Source organism: Lygodium microphyllum, chromosome 13 (assembly GCF_053477565.2).
Source record: "Lygodium microphyllum isolate KBCC chromosome 13, Lygodium_microphyllum_v1.1.10, whole genome shotgun sequence".
NCBI classification, from domain to species: Eukaryota; Viridiplantae; Streptophyta; class Polypodiopsida; order Schizaeales; family Lygodiaceae; genus Lygodium; species Lygodium microphyllum.
This window is the reverse complement of record NC_141147.1, coordinates 98642051-98666103: the sequence shown is the minus strand read 5'-3', so window position 1 is coordinate 98666103 and position 24053 is coordinate 98642051. Positions and strand designations below refer to the sequence as shown.

At 42.9% G+C, this 24053-nt stretch overlaps 1 protein-coding gene across 1 annotated transcript; it reads left to right on the top strand.

Moving 5' to 3' along the window:
• The first annotated feature begins 380 nt into the window (after nucleotides 1-380).
• Nucleotides 381-17503, top strand: LOC148026951 (oxygen-dependent coproporphyrinogen-III oxidase, chloroplastic-like). The gene is made up of 8 exons (XM_087691489.1): nucleotides 381-1046; nucleotides 1330-1405; nucleotides 1491-1585; nucleotides 13867-13950; nucleotides 14616-14703; nucleotides 14962-15086; nucleotides 16628-16726; nucleotides 17130-17503. Exons 1-8 carry the CDS (start codon nucleotides 471-473, stop codon nucleotides 17196-17198), a joined length of 1212 nt encoding a protein of 403 aa, XP_087547615.1. The 5' UTR covers nucleotides 381-470; the 3' UTR covers nucleotides 17199-17503.
• The last annotated feature ends 6550 nt before the right edge of the window (nucleotides 17504-24053 follow it).

Sequence of the window (24053 nt, the reverse complement as noted above, 5' to 3'; positions counted from 1 at the left end):
GGGCACCCCAGGAACAGAGCACTTTCGAGGCCGGGCACGCTCGGGGCCGGGCACATTTGGAGCCGGGCACAATTTGGGCCGGGCACATTCAGAGCCGGGCACTTGGGCGACAAGACAGATATCTCGCAGTCAACGTGATCGACGGCCCAGATGATCGGATGTGATGGGGGCAAAAAGGGGGCCGTCGATCACCACTCTCCCCTCCTTAAAGACACGAGGAAAACTAAGCTGGTGCTTAAGCGCTGATAACCTAGTAAAAGTATTTGTTATACATAAATTAAAAATGTCAAAAACCTCGTGCTAACTGATGGGGCCCGAATGATCGGTAGGCCACCTATCAGGTAAGAGGAGAGAGCGGGACATACAAAAGGGGAACAGAATGCTGTTGGCTGCCCCCTGGTTCTTCTCATCATCATCTCAGCACACACTGGCCCAGTAGAGAACTCTGACCCCTGCTCACCCTCCCGCACATGGCTATGGCAGCGGCAACCTTGGGCTGCACTCGCCACTCTCACCTCGCCTGCTCCCCCTCCCCTTCCCAATCCACCTGCCCGTCTACTTCCTCGAAGCTCCCTGCGTTTCTCTCCTTCCAATCCAGAACCCCCCCACCCCTCCCCAAGTCTCGCCTCCTCCTGGCCATGGCTTCCTCCTCACCCCCCGCCCTAGAGCAAGAGCACATGATGGCGGAGAAACCTGACAGCCTCCTCCGTGCGGCCGAGCAGCTCGCCTCCGAATCCTCATCGTCCATGCGCTCCAAGTTCGAGAAGATGATCCGGAAGGCCCAGGATGACATCTGTGGTGCGGTCGAGGCCGTTGACGGTTGCAAATTCAAGGAGGATGTGTGGGTGAGGCCTGGAGGGGGTGGAGGCATCAGCAGGGTGCTGCAGGATGGCAATGTGTGGGAGAAAGCAGGTGTGAATGTGTCGGTTGTCTATGGAACAATGCCGCCTGAGGCTTATCGAGCAGCCACTGGCAATGGCCACGCTAATGGGGCTCCCGTCAACAAGGCCGGGCGTATCCCTTTCTTTGCATCTGGCATCAGCTCAGTGAGTGTTTCCGACTCCCAAGTACCAAGCTAAGCTAAAGAGGAACCTACTATTAGATTAGCTGAAATCATCCTCTCAATGGTATCGTCCAACCCATTCTATCCAGATGATTGCAGTAATTTTGAGGTTTTCTGGGACATAATGTCAGAAAATAGGCATTTATTGAAGCTTAGGTTGGTACACTATTTGCATTGTTTAATATGGGCAGTTGTGCACAGGGTGTGCGTGTGTTAGTGTATGTGATGCTATTTTAATGAAACTCATTATTGCAATGTTCTTGCAGGTTATGCATCCAAAAAATCCATTTGCTCCGACTGTGCACTTCAATTATCGGTATTTTGAAACAGACTCATCAGAAGGTTTATTTTCTTACTGTCTGCATTACCAATAATTAATCTCTCCTCAGCCAGTAGACAAAAGAAACAAGGTCTCTGCTTTGTGCAGGTGTTGCAGGAGCTCCAAGAGCATGGTGGTTTGGTGGCGGAACAGATCTGACACCCTCCTACATTTTTGAGGAAGATGCTAAACATTTCCATAAGGTCCCATGTCCTTTTCATTAACAAGTTTTCAAAACTAAACCTCACTTGTGGAAAGTGTGATAATTCAGTTCCATGCATCCCATTAAGAGGCATGACCGTTATCTTTAGGGAAGGTTGATCAGAGATGCAAGGTGCCTAGAAGTTACATAATGGGATTCGTTGACTTAGCATATGGCCACTTTGGGACCTATCTCTTCCCTTCATGACGAGGAGCCATGGAGAGATTGTAAGTTTATCGAAGCTCAAGATCTTACTGATCAGTTTGCCAAGGCTGCTATTATAAGCTGGCACAAAATAAACATCGGGTTATAAAGAAAGCAAACATGACCTGAAAACTGAAAAGACGAGTAGGATGCTGAAAGAACCCATCGGTGAATGCTTGGATGTCCAAGATACTTTTCCAAGGTAGATGGTCTTATGAAAGCTTATGGTAGGGAGACTGTTGCTTGGGAATTAGTTGAGAAAAAGGAAGATAGGACATGACTGCTTATGTTTTTGTATGATTTGACCAAATTGCATTTTTTTCCACATTTTGCCTATCATAATGGGTATAGTCCTATACCTCTCCACTTCAAGTAGCTTCCATTGAGTAGTGCTTGAAGCCTAATGATTGATTGTTGGGATGGATTTTTGGAGGTCATTGGAAGAGAAGCATTACACTCTTTCATTTCTTTGATTAGTGTTGTTTATGGCATATATGGATGATATAAAAATACTTTACTTTCGATTTTGCATTTGGCATTTCTTCACTAGTGGGAAGGCTCCATTAAGGAGGGAGGGAGGGAGGAATGAGGGCTATATTTGTGTCTTCAAAGGGTTGAGATGACCTATAAGATCCAAAATGGTACATGCATCATGTTTATGAAATTTCCCGGTTTACACAAAACAAAAATAAGTGTTGATACTCTGGACTCCCTAGGGGTACATTAAAAAGAGGGGCATGCTATTGTGGTATTAGTTGGACTTTGGGTGCTATCTTCTGTTGTCCATCTTCGAGCAAAGTAATAGAGTGCAAGTGTAGAGAGAGAGAGAGAGAGAGAGAGAGAGAGAGAGAGAGAGAGAGAGAGAGAGAGAGAGAGAGAGAGAGAGAGAGAGAGAGAGAGAGAGAGAGAGAGAGAGGTGTTATCTTCTATTGTCTATCTTCGAGCAAAGTAACATAACAAGTAGGTAACATTGCCCTTGGCCATGGTTGTTTCTATCAAAATGGACTTCGGAAGAGAAGGAAGAAGAAGAGGTAATTGTTGTTCCTTCTGATCTTGTCAGCATCTTGATTGCAGTTGAAGGTGGTGACGTTGATGTTCTTCAATAGCCCCTTGTCAATGTGACTTGAAGTGTAAATGATGCTAGCGAAGATGGAGGAGTTAGATCAAATATACAATTGGATGATTGTGATGAAGCAGGTGTCTTCGGAGATTTAGTGGGGACTTTGAGTCCTAGCAAGTCTTCTTCTATGTGAGAGCATGTCAATATGCTTTGGTAATTGCAGATGCAAGTTCGGAACATAGGGAAGGTGATTATGGTGGAGGACATGGCAATAACTCTTCTTTCATAGTTATCGCCCTAATTCAGTGCATTCTATTCTGCCTTGATTGCTTCAAGGTAGATCGGAACTCTTAAGTGGGAGGAGTTGGTTTCGATGGTTTTGGAAAGAGAGGAACAACTCAAAGGTCTGGACGCTTCCAAGTCAGAGGCTTTGACCACAAGTTATTCTTTCCAGCAGAAAGGGAAGAACAATAACAGCCCGATAAAGATATGAAGGACACCAATAAGGAGAAGACTACTAAGGACTCAGGAGTGGTGGTTGCTCCTTTATCAACCACCTTCCTCCATTTGGAGGTAATACAGTCTCATGAGTGGATTGTGGATACTGGCGCTTCTTGTTACATGAATCCTTCTTCAGATGGTATTGCTCATATGCGTCCAATGCATGGGCAAAATCTCATAGGTGACAACTCTTTGGACTCGATCAAAGGTAAAGGTGATATGCAACTGATTCGGGATGGGTAGGATGGTACCCACACATTAGAGGTTCTCTATTACCGAGTTTAGGGTATCATCTTCTTTTAGTGAGCAAGATTCATGCTCTTGGTTTGATAGTCAAGTTTGATAAGACCTCTTTTTGAGTTCTTGATGGGGTATCTTGATAGGTTGTTTATGCAGGTAAGGAGGAGAATGGAGTCTACAAGATGTGGTTTTTATTTGCCTTTTCTTCTCTTCTTTATTCTTAGACTTAGACTGAGCTATGGCATGCTTGGTTTGGCTACTTCAACTGTGAGCACCTTCAAAAGCCACCTTGTGGTTAGCCTGTGCATGGATTGTGAGAGATTGGGGTGAGCCACCCACCATGTGAAATTGTATTTGTGGCAAGTAGCATAGAGTGCTATTCTCAGCAAGGCTTTAAGACAGGCTAAGGAGCCCTTGGAGCTTGTTTTGACGGACTTATGTGGACAGATGTAGATAGAATTCTTAGCCAGTCATTTCTTGGACAGTGAGGACAGCAGTGCCACATCAGTAGAGGTACCACATCAGCACCTGCAGTCAGACAGGTTACTGCAGTCGGATAGTTTTTTTATTGCAGTCACTCCAGCATTCATTATTTCAGATTCTGCTCTTGAGATCTGTTGGCTGAGACAGACTGTGTTCGGGCTGACAGAGATCGAGGTCATCAAGTCGGAGATATATGTAGATATTTCCTCTACCCCCTTGTGTATTTTTGCACTCTTATACATCATACTACATTGCAGATTTTCTGCGTTTACACTGTCTCCTTTTCTCTCTCTCTCTCTCTCTCTCTCTTCTTTGTGTGTTCACTCTCTCAGTCTTTGTCCTACGCTTCCGCATCGCTGCATTGTGACATGGTATCAGAGCCGTGAAGATGGACACTGAGGGTTAAACCTATTTGAAGAGGAGATTTCAGCGTAACACAAGACTGCGTTTCTGGGATTCGAGGGCGAGCGGGAGGGCTGCGCATTAGATCAAGGTTGAAGCGAGCGTGGGCGTGCGGGAATGGAGTCTAATCGGTGAATTTGCTGTAGGTTATTGCTGTTCTAAGGGAAGGAACGCTGCGTTTGAGGCCTTCCATTACAGATTTTACCTTTTCATCGCCTTCGGCTGGTGAGGAAGGTTTGGGCAGCGGAGGAACCAGCCCTAGAAGGCTGCGTTTTCACAGTCAGAGGGGGCTGATTTTGCGTTTGTGCAGGTATTGCAGGTTAACATGTCTATAGAGACTGATTTGGAGTTCGAAGTGATCATGGATAGGAAGGTGTCTATCCTACCAGCTCTTCCATCGGATTAAAAGCTTGATGGTGACAATTATTGCATTTGGGGGGTGATGATGTTGGCCATTTTGGAGTCCTATGATTTGGCGGAATTGGTGATTGAGGAGATTAACAGGTCCTCGGTGAGGGATGAGTCCAAACTCTTTTCCAATGCTCGTGTGGAGTTGACTAAGTCCAGTCCCATTGGGACAAACTGAATGCTAGGATTCGATCTTTTCTGTTTTTGTCTTGCTCCACAGCCGTGATAGCTCACATCGAGCACTTGACGGTGACTCGTGAGATATGACTGGAGCTTGACCAGATGTACAACCGGATGACCCTAATGAAGAGGATTTCTTTGGAGGTGCAGATGCGGACTTTGTCCGTGAATAAGTCTTCTTTGCTTGGGGAACACATCACCAAGCTTCGGCAGCTTCAGATGCAGGTTCAAAATGCGGGGAAGCCTATTTCCTTCGAAGACATGGCGATCACTTTACTATCCCAGTTGCCGCCATGGTTCGATACTTTTTATTCCGCTCTTATTGCATTAGGGCGGGAGTTGACTCTTCGGTGGGAAGAGTTGGTTTCTATGGTCTTGGACTAGGAGGAACAATTGAAGGGACATAATGCTTCCAAATTGGAGGCATTGGTCGGTCAAGCCTCTCAGAAGAAGGGGAAGGACCAAAAGAAGAAGGAGGACAACAAATTCAAGAAGGACAAGGAGAAGGAATCGATTTGCCATATTTATGGAAAGACCGGTCATTGGAAGAAGGATCGCTCCGACAAAGACAAGAAGCATACTGAGAAGGACACGAAGGATTCTGGAGCGGTGGTTGTATTCTGATCAGCTGCTTTTCTACACTTAGCAGTCATTGAGAACTCTACATTGAAGACTTCTAATGCTGCGATGACAGCTCCCCAGGCTCGAGAGTGGATTGTGGATAGTGGGGTCTCATGGCACATGACTCCTTCTGTTGGTGTTGCCCATTTGCGACCTTCGCGTGGGCATATTCTCATTGGAGATAACTCTTCTGTGTCTATTGCTGAGCAGGGTGAGATGCAGCTTATTCCAGATGGACGTGGTGGTATCCACACCTGTGAGATGTTGCATGTGCCAGGTTTGGGGTATCATTTACTTTTGGTCCATAAGATTTGTGGTCTTGGTCTCTTGGTGGAGTTTGACAGTGATACTGTTCGAGTCCTTGATCGTGGATCGAGGAAGGTTCTCTTTGCAAGGTATGAGGAGAATGGCGTCTACAAATTGAAGTCTTCTTCAGCTCTTACTTCTCTTCTTCTTACTTCTCAGACACAGTTCGATCTCTGGTGTGCTCGGTTTGGCCACCTGAACTACGAGTACCTTCGGAAGGCATCGCAAGGGTCATTTGTCCGATGTTTGCCGAACATAGTGGTGAGCCATCAGCCATGTGTCTCCTGTATTTGTGGGAAACTGCATCGGGATGCGATTCCCAACAAAGCTTCTAGGCGGTCTACTTCACCCATGGACATAGTTGTCAGGTACGAAAAGTACAGTACGATACGGTATAATAAAATACGGTACTAAATGGTACCTTACGATTTTATAAGGAACGGTACAATATTAGTACGAATTTTTTTAAAAACTTCATTATTTTAAACTATAGATGATAGAACAGATGTTTAAAGTCTAAATAGCAATGCTATTGGAGTATATAAGATGAATACTTGAGGGTAATACGCCAAAACCTCTATGGTATATGCCGCATGCGCAACATGTGCTACAACTTACAAGTACATACATAGGAATGGATACATCATACATGAATGATCATACAAATAAGAGGCATGTATGCTTGAGAGAGAGAGAGAGAGAGAGAGAGAGAGAGAGAGAGAGAGAGAGATGAAATGACATGAGATGCTTTATTAATGTCTATAAGAGGCCAAAATGACCTGTGAGACCAACAATTACCAAACAAACCACCAAAGGTTTTGGTAAAAGATTTATGAATTTTGTTATGGTTTTGTTTGGCATTGCTAAGGCTAAAGTAGCTACGGATGGTACATTCACTAATTCGTGTACTCTCAGAAGGTACATTAGGCCAAGCTATCCTCTGGCCTAGTTTTATTAGCAATGTGTACTAATGCTTTGGGTTGGGTGGTGCAAAATGAGCTGTGAACAAAGGTAAAATCAATAGGATTAAGCTACTTGATGATTCTCAAATGGTGTTGAATTTATTTATTGATGACGCTAACATATTGTGAAAAATGATGGGACATCAATTAGAAACGTTTGGAACTGCTTGAAAACCTTATGTATGGCCTTTGGCTCTAGGATAAATCATAACAAAACATGTATGAGGAGTCTAATCAAGCTTCCATCCCCCTTTCTTGGTTGATTGATGAAGGCTACAAAATCACCACCACTACCACAATAACAACAGTCAACAACCCAAACCACCACTAACAACAACAACCACACCCAAAAAGAAAAGAAAAAAAAGAAAAAAAAAGTGCTTGTTTTTTGGTACAAATTCGTACAGTACGGTACGGTATGAACCGTATAGTACGAATCAGTTCGTACTACGTACGAGTGCAACTATGCCCATGGAGCTTGTATCTATGGATCTTTGTGGCCCAATGAGGACCAAGTCCCTGAAGGGGAGCTTGTACTTCATGTTGATCGTAGATGACTACAACAGGATGACTTGGGCCTATTTTTTGACTTTGAAGTCGGAGGCTTTCTCTCACTTCAAGGATTGGCTTCTCTTTGAGGAGAACCATTCTGGCCGACGACTAAAGACCTTGTGTTTAGACAAGGGAGGTGAATTTATGTCTAATGAGTTTGCTTGTTTTTGTGCAGATAGGGGCATTCACCAAGAGCTTGCTAACACCAACACTCCCCAAGAGAATGGCATTTTAGAGCGGAAGAACCGAAGTGCGATAGAGATGGTACGCACCATGATGGAGCACCGACAGACACCTCAGTTTCTGTGGGCTGAGGCAGTGGCTACTGCAGTTTACATCCTCAATCGATCTCCCACTTCGGCTGTTGACAGGATGACACCTTTTGAGGCTTACTTAGGGACGTCTCTTATTTCAAGATCTTTGGGTGTGATGCTTATGTGCACATTCCGAAGGCGCAGCGTGATAAGTTTGAGGCGGCTTCTCGACGACAGGTTTTTGTTGGTTATAGCTTCCAATCCCAAGGTTATCGTTTGTTTGATCTCGTCAAGTGGGATGTCTACACGAGTCGAGATGTGCGGTTCGTGGAAGTTCCGGCCACAGAGGGGGGTGAAGAGCACCCCGTCCTTGGAGATCCAGGGGAGAGTTGGGCTCCCGAGACAGTTCCTTTGGAGCCAACACCTCTTGATGGAGATTCTTCTTTTGATTCAGAGTCTTCTCTTCCACCGGCAACCCTCGAGGAGCTTCTGCCGCCGGTGGATGTTCCTGAGTCTTCAGTAGATGGAGAGCGATGGGGAGAGGTTCGTCGTCCTCCTTGTTGGGCCCGTGACACTCTGAGATTCAGGGATTGAGGGGGTCCCTGAGGAGTGGGAACCGCAGGATGGACCGCGGAGGTCACGGAGGATCCAGGCACGTTCTTCGGAGCTTGTTTGCTCTGACTATTGTTTGCTGACCCGTGTTATGTAGGATCGCGAGCCCACTTCAGTGAAGGAGGCTTTGCAGTTTGATCATTGGTGGAAGGCCATGGAAGCCGAGTTGGAGGCTCTTGAGAGGAATGGCACTTAGTCTCTTGTGCCTCGTCCCTCTCACAAGAAGGTGATTGATGTCGAGTGGGTCTTCAAGAGCAAGTACCTTAGCGATGCTTCTTTGGATAAGCATAAGGCTTGCCTTGTTGCTAAAGGTTTTGCTCAGCACACCCAGGCATTGATTTTCATGATACTTTTGCCCCCACTGCTTGTATGGCAACTATTCGCGCTGTTCTTGCCTTGGCTGGCCTGTTTATCAGTTGGATGTAAAGTTGGCCTTTTTGAATGGTGACTTGCAGGAGGAGATCTATGTTGAGCAGCCTCCTGGCTTTGGATCCTCAGATGGGAAAGTTTACAGGTTGAAAAAGGCTTTGTATGGCCTCAAGCACGTTTCTTCAGTCGAAGCTGGGATATCGCCGCTCTACGGCCAATCCGTAGCTTTATATGCACACTTTCGAGGTTGTTGTGTGTTGTTTGTGTTGTATGTTGATGATGTGATTTTGACAGGGGATCATGCACAGAAGGTCCAAGAGACCAAGACAGCATTTGAGATGACGGATTTGGGGCTTCTTCATTTCTTCTTGGGTCACGAGATTTATCAGTCTCAGAGGGCGATTTTTATCTCTCAGCAGAGGTGCATTCAGGAGCTCTTGGTGACTTTTGAGATGGAGACTTGCCGACCCATTACTACTATGGATCCAAATTGGAAGGCCACTTCACACTCAGATTCTCCCATGATGGATGCTTCACGTTACCGTCAGTTGATTGGATCCTTGATTTGGCTTCTCAACCCTCGTGTTGATCTTTGTTTTGTTGTGGGTCTTTTGGCAGGGTTCTTGACGGAACCCAAAGAGGTGCATTGGCAGGCTTCCGTGAGGATTCTTCGGTATTTGAGGGGAACCTTTGATTTCGGGATTTCTTATCCCGCAGGTACAGATGCTTCAGATTTGGTTCTTGCAGGTTGGAGTGACTCGGATTGGGTTGGCGATATGGACCACCGACGGTCTACTACAAGCTATTGTTTTATCTTGGGTACATGTGTTATCTCTTGGAGTAGCAAGAAACAACTCACGGTCGCCCTTTCTTCTACTGAGGCGGAGCATTAGGCTGCATCTTCCACCACATGTAAGGTTGTGTGGCTTCGAAGATTGTTGGAGGAGCTTGGCTACCTCCAGACTCGTCCTACTCTTTTGCGGTGCGACAATGAGAGTTGCATTGCCTTGGTACGGAATCCTGTATTCCAAGCCCGGACGAAGCACATTGAGATCCAGTATCACTTCATTCGGGAGAAGCTTCTGGATGGGACCATGGATGTGGAGTATTGCAAGACGGAGGATAATCTTGTAGATTTGTTTACGAAGGCGCTTCCCCAGGCTCTTTTTTCGGCAGCATTCCAGATCCCTATCTTTTGATCCATCCAGGATCTGAGAGGGGGTGTTAGCCAATCATTTCGTGGACAGTGAGGACGGCAGTGCCATGTCAATAGGTGCCATGTCAGAACCTGCAGTCGAACAGTTTACTGCAGTTGGACAGTTTTTTCAGTGCAGTCAGCTGCATTTAATGCAGCCGACTTGTTGTAGTTATTTCCTACTTTTCGGCTATTTATAGCTGGTTTTGTGGCACACTCCAGCATTCATTATTTCAGATTCTAATCTTGAGATCTGTTGGCTGAGATAGACTGTGCTCGGGCTGACGGAGATCGAGGTCATCAAGTCGGAGACATACGCAGATATTTTCTTTGCCCCCTTGTGTATTTTTGCACTCTTACACAGCATACTACACCGCAGATTTTCTGCGTTTACACTCTCCTTTTCTCTCTCTCTCCTCTCTGTGTTTACACTCTCTCAGTCTTTGTCCTACGCTTCCGTATCATTGCACTCTGACAAGAATCCCTCAAGAGGGAGCTTGTGAAAATTGTTAATTATATTAGTAGGATGACGTGGGCATACTTCTCGGAGCTGAAGTTCGAAGCATTCTCACATTTTAAGGATTGGTTGATCTTTGATGAGAATAGGTTTGGTAGAAAACTTGTGTTCGGACAAGGGAGGGGAGTTTGTTTTCCATGACCCAACTCATTTTTGTGTAGATCGTGGCATCCACTAGGAGTTTGTCAACATGAATAAACCTCAGGAGAATGGCATATTGGAGCGGAATAATTGTATTGTGATTGAAATGGTGTAGACTATGATGGAGCATCAGCAAACCCCTCAATACCCATGGGCCAAAGCAGTGGCCACCATTGTCCACATCCTCAATCGATCCCCTATATTGATTGTGGTTGGTATGACACCTTTTGAGGTTTACTTTGGACAAAAGTTGGGTGTCTCTTATTTTAGGGTGTTTGGGTGTGATGCTTATGTTAACATCTTGAAGAAGAAGAGAGACAAGTTTGAGCCAACTTCCAAAAGACAAGCGTTTGTAGGATACTTGTAGTCCCAAGCATACATGCTTTATGATCTTGCTTTACGAGAGATATACATGAGTCGAGATATTCCGTTCGTGGAGTTTCCAATTGCATAGGGGAGTGTTGAGCATCCGGTCCTTGGAGATCTAGGTGACAGTTATGGACCAGCTCCGGTATTTTTGGAGCCCCTATCTATTGAGACTTGACCCTTCGTAGAGGAGATTGCTTCACTACCAGACTCACTCATTGAGTTGGCCGTGGTGGATATTCCAGAGACTTAGAAGAGAGAGAGCGGTGAGGGGAGTATCGGCCTTCTCCTTGTCCAATTGCATAGGGGAGTGTTGAGCATCTAGTCCTTGGAGATCTAGGTGACAGTTATGGACCAGCTCCGGTATTTTTGGAGCCCCTATCTATTGAGACTTCACCCTTTGTAGAGGAGATTGCTTCACTACTAGACTCACTCATTGAGTTGGCCGTGGTGGATATTCCAAAGACTTAGGAGAGAGAGAGCGGTGAGGGGAGTATCGGCCTTCTCCTTGTTAGGCATGTGATACACTCTGAAACCAGCCTTCCTTCTTGGAATGGGTGGTGATAACCTGATTTAAGAGTTAGTTACAGCAATAAATAAATGCACATAAAATGAAATACACACTTTACCATAACATTCTTGGATAGTAGACACCTTGTTGGCCCCAAAATTGGCGCCCCTTGTGGTTTTTCTTTAGCTTTCATTCAATTGGAAGGAGTATAACTCGAGATTCTTCAATCTCCTCTTGCTAACCAATTCCTCTTGCTGTCATAAATGACCAGCAAGCCTTTTGGGTCATTTGCCTCTTGATTCACCCCAGGACTTCTTCTCCAATTTGACCCTTGGCTGGCCAAATGTTGCCCCAAATTCACAATAGATGGGCTGGCATCTGAAATGCTCACAATTCCACGAATTTTCTGTGCTGATTTCAGTGTACAATGCCTTTGATTGATGGCACAGGTTCCAAGGTGGCTGCTAAACCCTAATTACTGCTGTAATTTAGGGTTTACAGCAGTAAACTCTCTGCTGTCCACCAAATTTGGCTGTACTCTGCTACCCATGGCTGAGAATTGCTGAGAATACTTGAGCATAGATTGGAGGAGATGAGAGAGCATAGATTGGAGGAGATGAGAGAATGCTGTAGAAAGAGAGAAAATCAGCTGAAATGTATCTTCCGATTCGTAGCTTTGATGACAAATCTGATGGCACCAACAGCTTCAAAAGGGGGGTAATGGGTCAGCTCAGCTGGCGAGCCCTCCCCTCCTACTGCCACTTCTCTTGAGGCGGAAGAGAACCTGCTCAATGTTTGCTGTACACACACTATTTCTCTTTGCAAAACCTGCTGTCTCTTTGCATCATCACATATCTTGACATCATGATCATCACCATCAATGACTGTGGTTGTTAGGCTTGAGCTCCCTCCGAGATGCTACGTTTACCTTTACCCTTTTGCGCACACACAACTAATTTTGGAGAGAGGTGCTGTTGTTCTACTGCTTAGCATCATCATCTGCTGCTACACGTGTTAGCTTCAAATGCAAGGACTGCTGCATGTTGGGCCTTGGCTGATCAACATGACTCCAAGAACATTAATTGTTGTGTGCTCACACTGCTACAGTTGCTGCTAGTTTTGCTATCTTGGGATCTGCCGGACTGAAGATTCTGCAGTGTTTTACAGCTTTAGATGAATTCCTGCAGTTGGTGCCATCAATGCAGCCTGCCGCATTGATTGCAGCCACACAGCTGATTGGCTCACCCTTCGTGATTCCTTTTTATATGCCATCAAATTTAGTTCATTGCTGGCAGTAGGAGTTGTGTTTGGGCTTCTGTGAAGATGCTGTCAAGCTACAGCATCCCTGTCTGTTTTTGTTTCATTAAATGGACCAGACTTTGGCAAACATGCACAATGAGAAATGCATATGGGTCAAATTTAGGATTTTTGTTGTGGCAAGTGGGTTCTATGGCACCTGCACATGTTGTCCTCCCAAAGGTGACTGCTCCACAGATGGAGATTGTGTTCTACTCCACTTGTGTCCCTACATGATTTCTCTGGTTTAGGCGTGTTCATTTTCAAGGATAAGGCTGTAGCATGTTTCTTTTTTCCCTGCAGGTTTCCAGGTGGCACATTGAACTGTTCCATTGCCGTGTGCATGCTTTTGTTTGCTGGCAGGATGGCCCCTGGTACATCTGAATATTCTTTATTTCAACAATCTTTACAGAAAAGAAGAGTGGAAGGTTCAGATGGGGAGGGCTCAGGGGACACTCTGGGGTGATTCACCTCTAGGATTGAGCAGTGCATGAGCTTTAGTATTTGACATAAAAAGAAGGGAGAAAGGGGGGAAGGGATGCTCTTGTTGGGGAGAGGGGGAGCGACTCACCTCTCTTGCAACCTTTATTCAAAAAAAGAGGAATAAAGAGGGGGAAGAGGATACCTTTTTTTGGGGAGGTGGGGGTTGGGGCGTGATTCACCTCAAGCATTGAGCTGTGCATGACCAAACCATCAGATCTCTTATTATCAGTTGCCCTTGCTAGGTCGTTGCAAGAAGAAAAGTTTCCTTTTACATGAGGTGAGACATTCTTTTCAATACTCTCATGTAACTTCTGATTCAAACTTATAAGTTTGCTGGAATAAGGATAGGGGGAATAGAACTGGTAACGTTGCGAGATTCAGATTTTTTGTGTTCCATAGCATCAAAAGTTTGAGTGAAAAGAGTTGATAATGGCTTGGTGCTGAAAACTAGGATTTTGAACAAGACAGTCTTTCCTCATATTTGCTTTAGGCTTTAGCTGTGGGTTGCTTTCTAACATTTGGAAATCCATACAAACTGCTAGTAGATTGTCATCCTGACTTCTGCCGTTTTACATTTTTTTTGGCGGGTGGGACTGGGTATTGGTTTTTCTTCTTACAGGTTCAAAAAGAAGCTTGTGACAAATTCGATTCTGCATTTTATCCAAAGTTTAAGAGTTGGTGTGATGACTATTTCCTCATCAAGGTTGGCTGTCCATGGATTTTACTTACTCTTTTCTCTTGGTGGTAGTTTTACTTTATAATAGTCATAAAAAGTATCAGATTTTTGTTGTTGCCGTGATCTAAGATGTGCACTCTCTTGTCTCAAGGATTAGGAACTCTTAATGTCTGAATGATTAGAAGTATGGATAGTTGATGCCATTCAAGTGATGCCACAGTCGATTCTTATCATTCTGATTGCATAAATGAGCTCTACATTAATAAAAATTGTCTGAAGAGATTTTTGTTTCTTGTAATGTAAGCGGTGTGCTCTTTACTGTATGAGTATTTGAAGTTTCAACATGCAATGCTATTTGAATGATGTCAAATGTTCACCCTTAAGTAGCATTTTCCATTTCTTTCACCAAACCCTTCCATGGTTTGTTTTGCTATCTATTCCATGGCACATTGAGGCAAGTGCGGCCTCTAGGATTTCAAGTCCATGTCAGGATTCGTATTTGAAGAAATCTTGTAAGTGTCATGTGCCCTTTGACCCATAGTTTTGATTGGAAACCAAGTATTGTGGATGGATATGATCTGATGGTCTAACTGCCCTGCCCTGAGAAAATTTTGCCTGCTTTACTGGAATTATTTGGTACACTGAAATGCTTTTCTTGTGTGATTGTTGATACTGGGTTTATTACTATGCAGCATCGTGGTGAGAGGAGGGGAATTGGAGGGATATTTTTTGACGACTTAAACGATAGAGACCCTGATGAACTTTTTACTTTTGCAACAGGTATTTATGATTTTTCGTTTGGGTTTGACAGCTCACTTTAGATGAGTGAGCTTGTAGAATGTTGCATATTGGGTTTTGGTTGATTTATGTTTACTTCTATGGTATAGCATGATAATTTAATGGTAGGAAACCCTTGTACATTCTACTATTGGGGGCTGTGTTATGTTTATTCTATTGATCATGGTTTTTGCTTGAGAAAGTAATTAGTTCTCAGTTTCTATTCATTCTGATCCAGTTAAGAATATATTTTTGTGCCAGAGTGCGCCAATTCTGTGATACCAGCTTATATTCCACTAATAGAGAGAAGGAAAGACACTCCCTTTTCTGCAGAGAATAAAGCCTGGCAACAACTTAGAAGAGGCCGTTATGTCGAATTCAATCTGGTAGTATTTCAAATTTTTGTGCTTGTGATATCAAGTTTCTCGTTGTAGGGAATTAATTTGGACGGTGTCAGATTATAGAGCAAGGTCAATAAAGTCTTGTAATACACGATCCACATCCTTGGAGCTCTCAAGTCCAGATTTCTTTTACGTGAAGGAGTTTTGATTATTTCTGTTATGGTTCAGTGTGCTCTAGATGGAAGGTTAAAAATTTAGACGTGTATGCTGATTCTATTAAGACTTCTCCTATGTATCTACAACGTGAGCGTTTTTTGCCTCGAAGCTACCCGAGTTTCTTGAGGGTAAGTTTTGATGAGAGCCTATTCCATCCACTGATGGTTAAATGCCAGACGAAGGGCTTGGGCTAATGTCAGCAAATTTCAATTGGGACAGCAGCTGTCCTGTTTGCTACGGGTCATGTGCAGGTTGAACTTGCGAGGAGATGCCCTGTGAAGGCAGCATGTTACTGCTGATATAACCTGCAGAATTGTCTCAAGCTCTCTTTCATGCAGCGTTTGAGCTGTAGGGCAGTCTGTTCTGCTGGTTTCATAGCATCTCCTATGCAGAAACTGAGACATACTGTAGTGGTAGCAGAGAGGAAGATGGAAAGGAATGGTGATAAATCCATGAAAATGTTGCCTGAAAGAGGTGATGTTGCTTGGAGTCAGAATATTGTCTGAGAATCTTTTTGTTTTTGCCACGAAGGTTACTACTGCAGGTCTAGTGGGCATGTGGCTATACAGTTTGTGTCAGCTGCATGGCTGTCCAAGGGATTGTAATGTCAGCAGGGGATTTTGTGAATTTGTTGCCAAGGAACCTCGCCTAAGCAAAAATTGCATGTTCACAACTTACATCCTACCTTCTACCCTGTCATCTGTGGATCTTAGATGGTACTTACTTCCAACCAACCGTCTGTACAACCTATTATACCCACGTTTAGATCAGCCTGCAAAACTCTACCATGATAGCAAACAAACATAGAGCTTAATACTTAGGAGTGCCATGTGACTCACCTCCCAATTGTAAGAGCCATTTTGGCTCATGACTATAATGGCTGATTTTGTTAAAAATGTTTCTTCAGAATCTAATTGACTTCCATTTGTTGTGCATCCTATCATTCATGCTTGAGTGGCTGTACATACATGCCTAGAAGTGTCGATAGACTTTGACCTTTTTGACTAGAAGTTCTGACTAGACGGTATAGTTAGGCCAAGCACACTTTTGGTTAGCCAATAGGGAGAGAGAGAGTGCTGGCTGGAGTCAAGATAATACTTTGTGCTAAGCCCATATCTTTACTCAATTCAGGCAACAGATTACGATCCTTCTCTGCTGTGCATCCCATCTATTGGCTGTAGTCTGATTACCATGCTTTTGCCTGTAACTATTGGTTCTCTGGTCCTTGAATGTTTTAAATGCATGTATTGGGTGCTTTTCCTTCTTTATTATAATTGTGCTGGAAATACGGTTCCTGACATCCATATGTAACAGCAAACCTGCTTATAATCAGGTGATGACTCTAAACTTATGGTTAAATATCTTGCTAGGTGTATGATCGGGGAACAACTTTTGGATTGAAAACTGGCGGACGCATAGAAAGTATTCTTATGTCTCTCCCTTTGACAGCGAGATGGGAATATGATCATGTAAGTAATGTCTCGACTTTCACCTTAAGACTGTTTGCACTTTCAGCTTTGCATGTGCAACTTTTGTAATCAGCCATACAGAACATTTCCATCTCTAGTGCATGTGCACGTGCCATCCCCTCTCTATTTAGTGCCCACATTGCTGTAGGGGTAGCAAATAATCCTTTCAATTTCTTTTAAATGACTATGTCCATCACAGTGTAGTGTTGATATTGCAGTCAATGTATCTGAGGCTATAAAACAGAATTGTCTACTAGGCTGATGGATGTGTAAGCAAGTTGAAAGCACTCTATAATACATAAAGGATAAGAGACTGAAAAGCACAGGTAGCTGAGAAAACTGTGCAAAATGATTTAGTATGTTAAAATACTTGATAAGATGTCCTTAATTTGATGTATTGCAGCACCCTGAGGAAGGTTCTGAAGAGTGGAAGTTATTGGATGCATGCATGAATCCCAAGGAGTGGGTGTAAAACAAACAAAAGTTTTTTATGGACATCTATGCTGGGAATCTATTGTTTGCAAGGCTGCTTGGCATGCTACTCTTCTGCAATGAGTTACAGAAAGGTCCTGGCAGCCAGGCATTCTATTAAGCATCCTATGTGTACATTATGGCAAGGAAGTTTTTACACTAGGTCTTGTTTCAGGCGTTCTGTCTATGTACAACATATGGCAAGGGAGTTTTCAAAAGGATAATTATGTATAGAAGACAGAGCAGTCTGAGTGTTGTACAAAATCTGTCAGTCATTGATTGAATCAAAGGGAAAGTTTTATTATTTTTTGGTGGTTTTGGCACCTTTTGGGCAGCGCACTTACTTCTCTCCCTTGCACATTCTGTAATACAAGTCAGTTGGGGCATTTGTGCGTGTTTTGTTTGTATGTAATGGTAGTGTGTCCGTATAATGTGATATAGACACTCCTTACATGGACGTTTTTTTCCACTTGGATTCTGTAAAAGTCCTACTGTAATCATGCCACAGTTGCTGGACATTCTGGGAGCCTTCGGCTCGGCTCTGGCTTTTTGTCATCAGCTCATGACTTGTAGGCACCTGCTGTCTTTACATCTCTGTGAATCAGAGTTCTATTCCTTCTGGACTGTCTATGCTCAGCAGGTCAGACAGGCAGCCATTTGCTGCTCCTGTGCAGTCTTTGGCAGCGCTTTCAGTGTTGATGAAGCAGCAAAATGTAATTTTTATTGTGTACTTGCTCCAGCAAGAAGGGTACGATTGTCATAACCTTGTTTCTCACACGAAGAGAATGAGCAGAGATGATGTTTTTGAGATGAGAAGTTGGTACATACATCAAATACAATGGAAGGGTGATAAGAATAGTGAAAAGGCTGTCAGAGTAAGCAAGAAATTTCATGTACTATTGTTGAGGACAAAGGCCAAGGACCAAAAGAGGAGCAGCTGAGAACCAAGTGGACGGATGACATCAACAGAAGATGAAGTGACCAAGAAGCAGTGGCTAAACCAGGAATCATCATGATGGGACGCAGCAGCCAAGAGGGAAGTTCACAGCCATGAGGCCAAAGTAGCCTTCAGGAGCTTGTAGTAGAAATAGAGGATACCTATTCTTTTGAACGGGTTGTCCCACCATCTAGCATACCTTGAGCCATCAAGGCAGTTTGAGCACAGCATTCAGATTAGCATAGTCTTTTTGGGAGCTAATTTGGGGCTTTGAGCATAGTCAGCCATTGTAATTAAGTCTGTGGGCTGGGAGGTTCCTAGGCTCTACTCCTGACCAAACTTGAAAGTTGAGAGGCTAGAATATAAGGGGGAAACCACAAAGAAGATCCGCAAGCACATGTGCTGAGCTTTGAAAATTGGGCAAAACTAAGGGATTTACAGAAGAAATTCTAAGTGTATTCTTTCCCATGCAGCTCAAGAAGGGATGCCCAGAAATGGTATTTTCATTACTCCCAAGAAATTTACCCTCTTGCAAGGCCACAGTAAAGGCCCTCATGTCCAGATTTAGAGAGGAAAAATCTTATGATGATATGAGAAAATTGGACAAAATCAAGCAAAGGAGACAAGGTCGTGCAGTTGGAATGCCAGTGGACACCCAATATAGACCACAAAAAGAGAAGGGTGGCTAGCCCAAAAAGGCAACAAGCACTCCCGGTGGCTATGTAGAGGAGAAGAGAGGAAGCAGTTACAGATAAATCCTTAGAGAGAAAATTAAGATTGGGAAGGCAACTGAGATTAATGGGGTTGTCCTCAAAGAACTAGTAGATGAAGATGCACCAAAACGAATGACCCACAAATTAGAGGAAAAGAACCAGTTTCTCAGAAGAAGAGATGCAAACAATTCAAGAAGGGAAGTAAGCAAATGTGAAGGAATCACCAGACTCAGATTGGCAGCCAAAAATTGAAATTAGAGTAGATAATGGGCAATAGTGGGATTGCAGAACATGAGCTCACCATATAGGGACCCTCCCTGAATAAATTTAAGGAGAGATTAACTTGACAATAGACTTGCCAAAGTTAATGTAAGCATTGCTGTGGACAGATGGGCATGAAGATGTTAGTCTTTTTAGGTGAACTGGACGGTTATAAGAGATGATCAAGTACTGGTGCTGGTAGTAGACTATAAATTAAGGAAGTAATGGAGAAGAATTAACAACGCTCCCATGGAAGGATGATTGGGAGTCAACTTGGTATCATAACAAACTAGTAGGAGGTTGGGGCTGGAAATGAAAAGGCCACCCTTAAAATTGCAGATGACAGGACACAGGGTAGTAGAACAAGGGGTAATTATGGAAGAAATGCCATTAGGACTGGGGGAACAAAATTTCTAGCAGCCTTTCTAGTCCATCATGTCTCTAGCTGTTGGCTGAGTGGTTGTACAAATCCAATCCCCATTTCATGAATGGCTGGAGTGGCTGAAAGTTGGTCATAGCCATCGTGTCTCTTCTGTTGGCCTCCCTAGTCTCTGGCATATGACTCTTCCCACCACAATCTTGCTTTGCAAAATATTCTGTAGTCATATATTGTGCAAAGTGTCCCCATCGGAGTCGTTATCTTCATGTGCTAGCTTCAACACGTTTGCTTCTTTGCATGCGGAACACACCTATTGATCAATGTGAATTTGATGGATTACAATGCCAGTCTCTTCTTTTGATTCTTGGTACATCCTTTGAACAAAGTCATTAACTTTAGGTACTTGATCATGTTTGTCCAATTAGACACTGTTGGGATCTAGAAGAGATTGGCATCTCGTAGATGGTGCCCGATTTTCTCATTATATTTTGTTGGGTTTGCTTTCGGCCTCATGTATCCCAACAACATTCCTATGAGTACCTTGAACATGCATTTTTTGGGATTCATATAGATTGTCTTCTCCCTATGCCCTTCAAACACCTTTCTTAGATATTCGGGATGAATAACCATGGCTAAATATACCATGAGATTGTCCACAAAAAATGGCCAAGAACTTGTGAAGGAAGGAAGCAAAAGTCACAATTAATGCAATGCCAACAAAGTCTACATGTAACTCGTGTATCCATCCAAAAAACAAGTGAGGATGAGGATTACAAAGATGAGAAAGATAAATATATGGTGAAAGATGATGATGATGAACAAGGAGACATGCCAAATGGAGCAGTAGGATAAACAAGAGCATGTGATAAAGTTAATGACAGGTAGGAGGATAGGTGAAAAGGGACAATCATGAAGAGACTAGAAAAGAAAAACAAGAAAAGAAAACAAAAAACACTCTAGTAGGAGCTCTCCATAGAAGTGAGTGTAAGAGCGAGCCAAATGCTAGGATGCAACTACTCACATCATTATGATTGTTAATCCGAAGCTATGAGCATCAAGCAAAGAGAGTGTGAGGTGCCTCCTCTAGAGAAGTCCTTTCGTACTCGATTGAAACTCAAATTTGCATGCATACCATCCAATCTCCCCTCAAGAAACGACTAACTTAGTTGGATATGAAGATTTTGGTTTTACTTCTCAAGGGAAGTGTGGGATGATCACCCCTAACATTATTCTAACACCTACCTAAGAGGGGTTACTTTGCAACCAATCAAAGGATAGAGTGGGCTAATACCACACTTGGTTCAAAGAGAGTGGAACTATATTTTAAACTTTCATAGCCATTATGGCAAGTACTCTATTACACTGCAGTCCCTAAAATGATATTAAGTTGGTTCTATTCTATCAAATTGGGGGACTCATGTTTTAGTAGCTCTATTTAGTGTTTAAGAAAATTGCCCGACTTACCGGTTCCACATAAAAAGGTGATTGTCGATACTGGGGGCTCGTACTTTCCTCGATACTAGGTTTGTTTTAGTTATCTAATTAAATAAGATATGGTACCACATTGTTTGAATACATTAGGATGAATTCCTTTTATTAATCCATTACACAGGGTTCATTAACATGGTCTTTGAGCACATCATAAATATTTTGGAAAACAATGATTCATATCAATTCATAAGGTCTATACACAACCATCACTCTTGTAAGTGTGGTTCAAAATCATCTAGCCTATGATGGGACCTTCTAACCCTATAAGGCTAGGTTGTATATGTGATCACACTTTTTCTCCAATTATGGGGAATTTATGAGCTTACAGTCTTGCTAAGCTCCCCTGAGCCTTTAGAGCTATTCTATAGTATAAAAGTAATTACCACTTAGTCATTTAACTACTGATACTTAAGCAATCACATAACAAAACACCTAGCTCCTGTAAGAGCATACGATCCTCACCTTGCAAGGTGAGTTTTTCATGCATTCCGCAAGATACTAAGAACATCAAAATCAACAAGAAGAAGATACAAGAAGATCCAGCATCAACATCAGGCTCATCAAGAACAGTATCTATTGATACTTATCAAGTGTTATTTGACATTATTCTTCTTGTATCCTTTGATACACTTAAGTGCAACACTCTTACTGATTTATTTCAGATTTGAAGCTGATTCTTAGTCATATCAATGACAATCAAGAAGATTTCTATGTGGATACACTTCATGAAGAGTAACATGACTTGTGTTGCTTATTTACATGACATAGAAGATGTTCTTACTCTACCTGCAGAAGGAAATGGAGCTGCCTACACCAAAGAGAAATCAATGAATCCATTTGAAGACCTTGAAGACATGAAAGTGCAAAAGTTTGAAGACAATTCCGTTGTCTCAAAGATTGTATCTTTGCTTGAGGGGGACCATAAAGACAAGAACCAGATGACTAATGTAAGCAAAGTCCATGAAAATGATGACCATGAAGGAAAGAGAAAAAGAAGAAGTAGAAAAATCACGAAGACTCTGAAGCGGCAAGCAAAGTGAATAGTAAGTACATGATCAAAAAGGGCAAGCTGGACTACTCTGACAAGAAGACTTACAATGAATTGAGTAATGCTGAAAACTGCAAGGGCTTGCCGGTCCTTGATCCCAATTTTTTACTAACTTCTTTAGCCTTATAATGTCTAGCCCAAATGTCTTTATCATAAGCTTGTAAAACTCCTCATGTAGCCTTGTACTACAACCTCTGTAAGGCCTCTGCTACAGCCTCTGGATGACCATCATGTTTGTGGTACCCACACTTAGCCTTTTCTGTGACAGCCTCTAGTGTTTTTCCATGTTTATGGTGTGCCCACACTTTGTAGGTGTTACTTTCACTAAAGCCTCTACACACTTTGTACTTTCTGGTTGTGATTGAGGAGGGGTGTTGAGATATTTGCAATCACACCTAATGTAGCCTCTTTGTATGAGGCAGTTTGGGCTTAGGACATGTAGGTTGCAGTAATCCCATATGCACAGAGAGGGAAGATTGCTACCCATCCAACAACTATAAAGCATTGTACTTGACTACCACTTTTCAACATAAAATGAATACAATGTCATGATGCTTTGTACTTTCAGTTAAGTGTCTTGTCATTGTCAGTACTACACAAGAATGTCTTTATGAGTCCAAGTCTCAATCTTGGAACCTAATTCACTTGTGTAATAACGGTTGTCTTCTTTGTCAATGTCATCATGAGTTCTCTCTTCATCTTTCATCCTCCATAGCTTCCACAGTTTGCCATGCTTTAGATCCCGCAGTTTTAACAGGTGTAAAGAATTTTAAGCACGTTACCGGCCAAATGATGTCAACTTGCAATGTACGTGTATTGACGAAGAGTAAGGAGGGGACAAAATCCCCTTGCAACATCAACAAGACACCATGGTCTGCTGTGCCAGAGACGCGGACTCCAAACATTGGTGCAAGCAAAGACAACTGCTCCATGGAGCAATCCAAAAAAATGTTAAGTCTTGTTTGGTGATGAAGAAAAATCCATGATGAAGCCCAGAGGTGAGCTTCCATGATATTACTTTGTTTGGGATTCACTTTGTTTGTTATGCATTTTTCCACATTTAGCTAGGAATTCATGCAATTTGCCATACTAGCACATATGGTGAATGGTGACATCAAAGAAACATTATTGCTCGATCTCACTGTTTCAATTCCTAAGAGCTTGTTGCTCGATTGTGACCCTTGTGTGGTTTAAACCCACAATGGGTCACCATGAAGCGAGAGGGGCCCCTCCCAAGGGTGTAGAGTACCACATCACTTGGAGCTCACCAGTATGATACCTCGGCTAATATGTAATGCTTGATATTTATTAATTCAACTCTATCTTTTTGTGTCTAAATTTACTATGATTGTCAATGGATTGACAATGTTCAAATTTACCATGCATTTGGATTTGGTAAGGTCCAAAAGAAAATGTCCTATGAAAAGTAAGGGTGTATGTCAAATCCTAACACTGCTTAGGATGTAAGAAACGTGTATAAGTGGCTACTAAAATTTAAAGTCTTTAGCATGCTTTGACTTTTTTTTTGAGGCTGTAAAATTTACCTTTACACATCAATACAAATCTGTGTTAGTGTTAAAAGAAAAAACATTGAAGGGGTTAAATCTTCTGATGCATGCTTGTGCATAGAGCGCTTTTGATCAATGGTGGCATCAAAGAAACATTATTGCATGATCTTATAGCTTCAATTCCTAAGAGCTTGTTGCATATGGTCATCTAGTTTTGGACCTTTCAAGGATAACCAACAGAGAGACTAAACTTTTATAGTACCAAATTTGGTGGTGCAATAGCACCAAATTTGGTGTTGTTGCATTGGGAAAAGCCTTTGCAAAGAACACATTAGTAGACATGATTGCTTTGTATCCACATAATTTTGGGTAGTTGAACCCACATCCCCTCCCTCCTCCTTCCTAAATAAATAAATGCCTATTTTTCAAAAGAGGACCATGGTATGTCTAACTTTGGAGTATGATTGGCATGTCTCTCATGAAAAAATAAAATGGAAGAGTACCCCAACAGATGAGAAA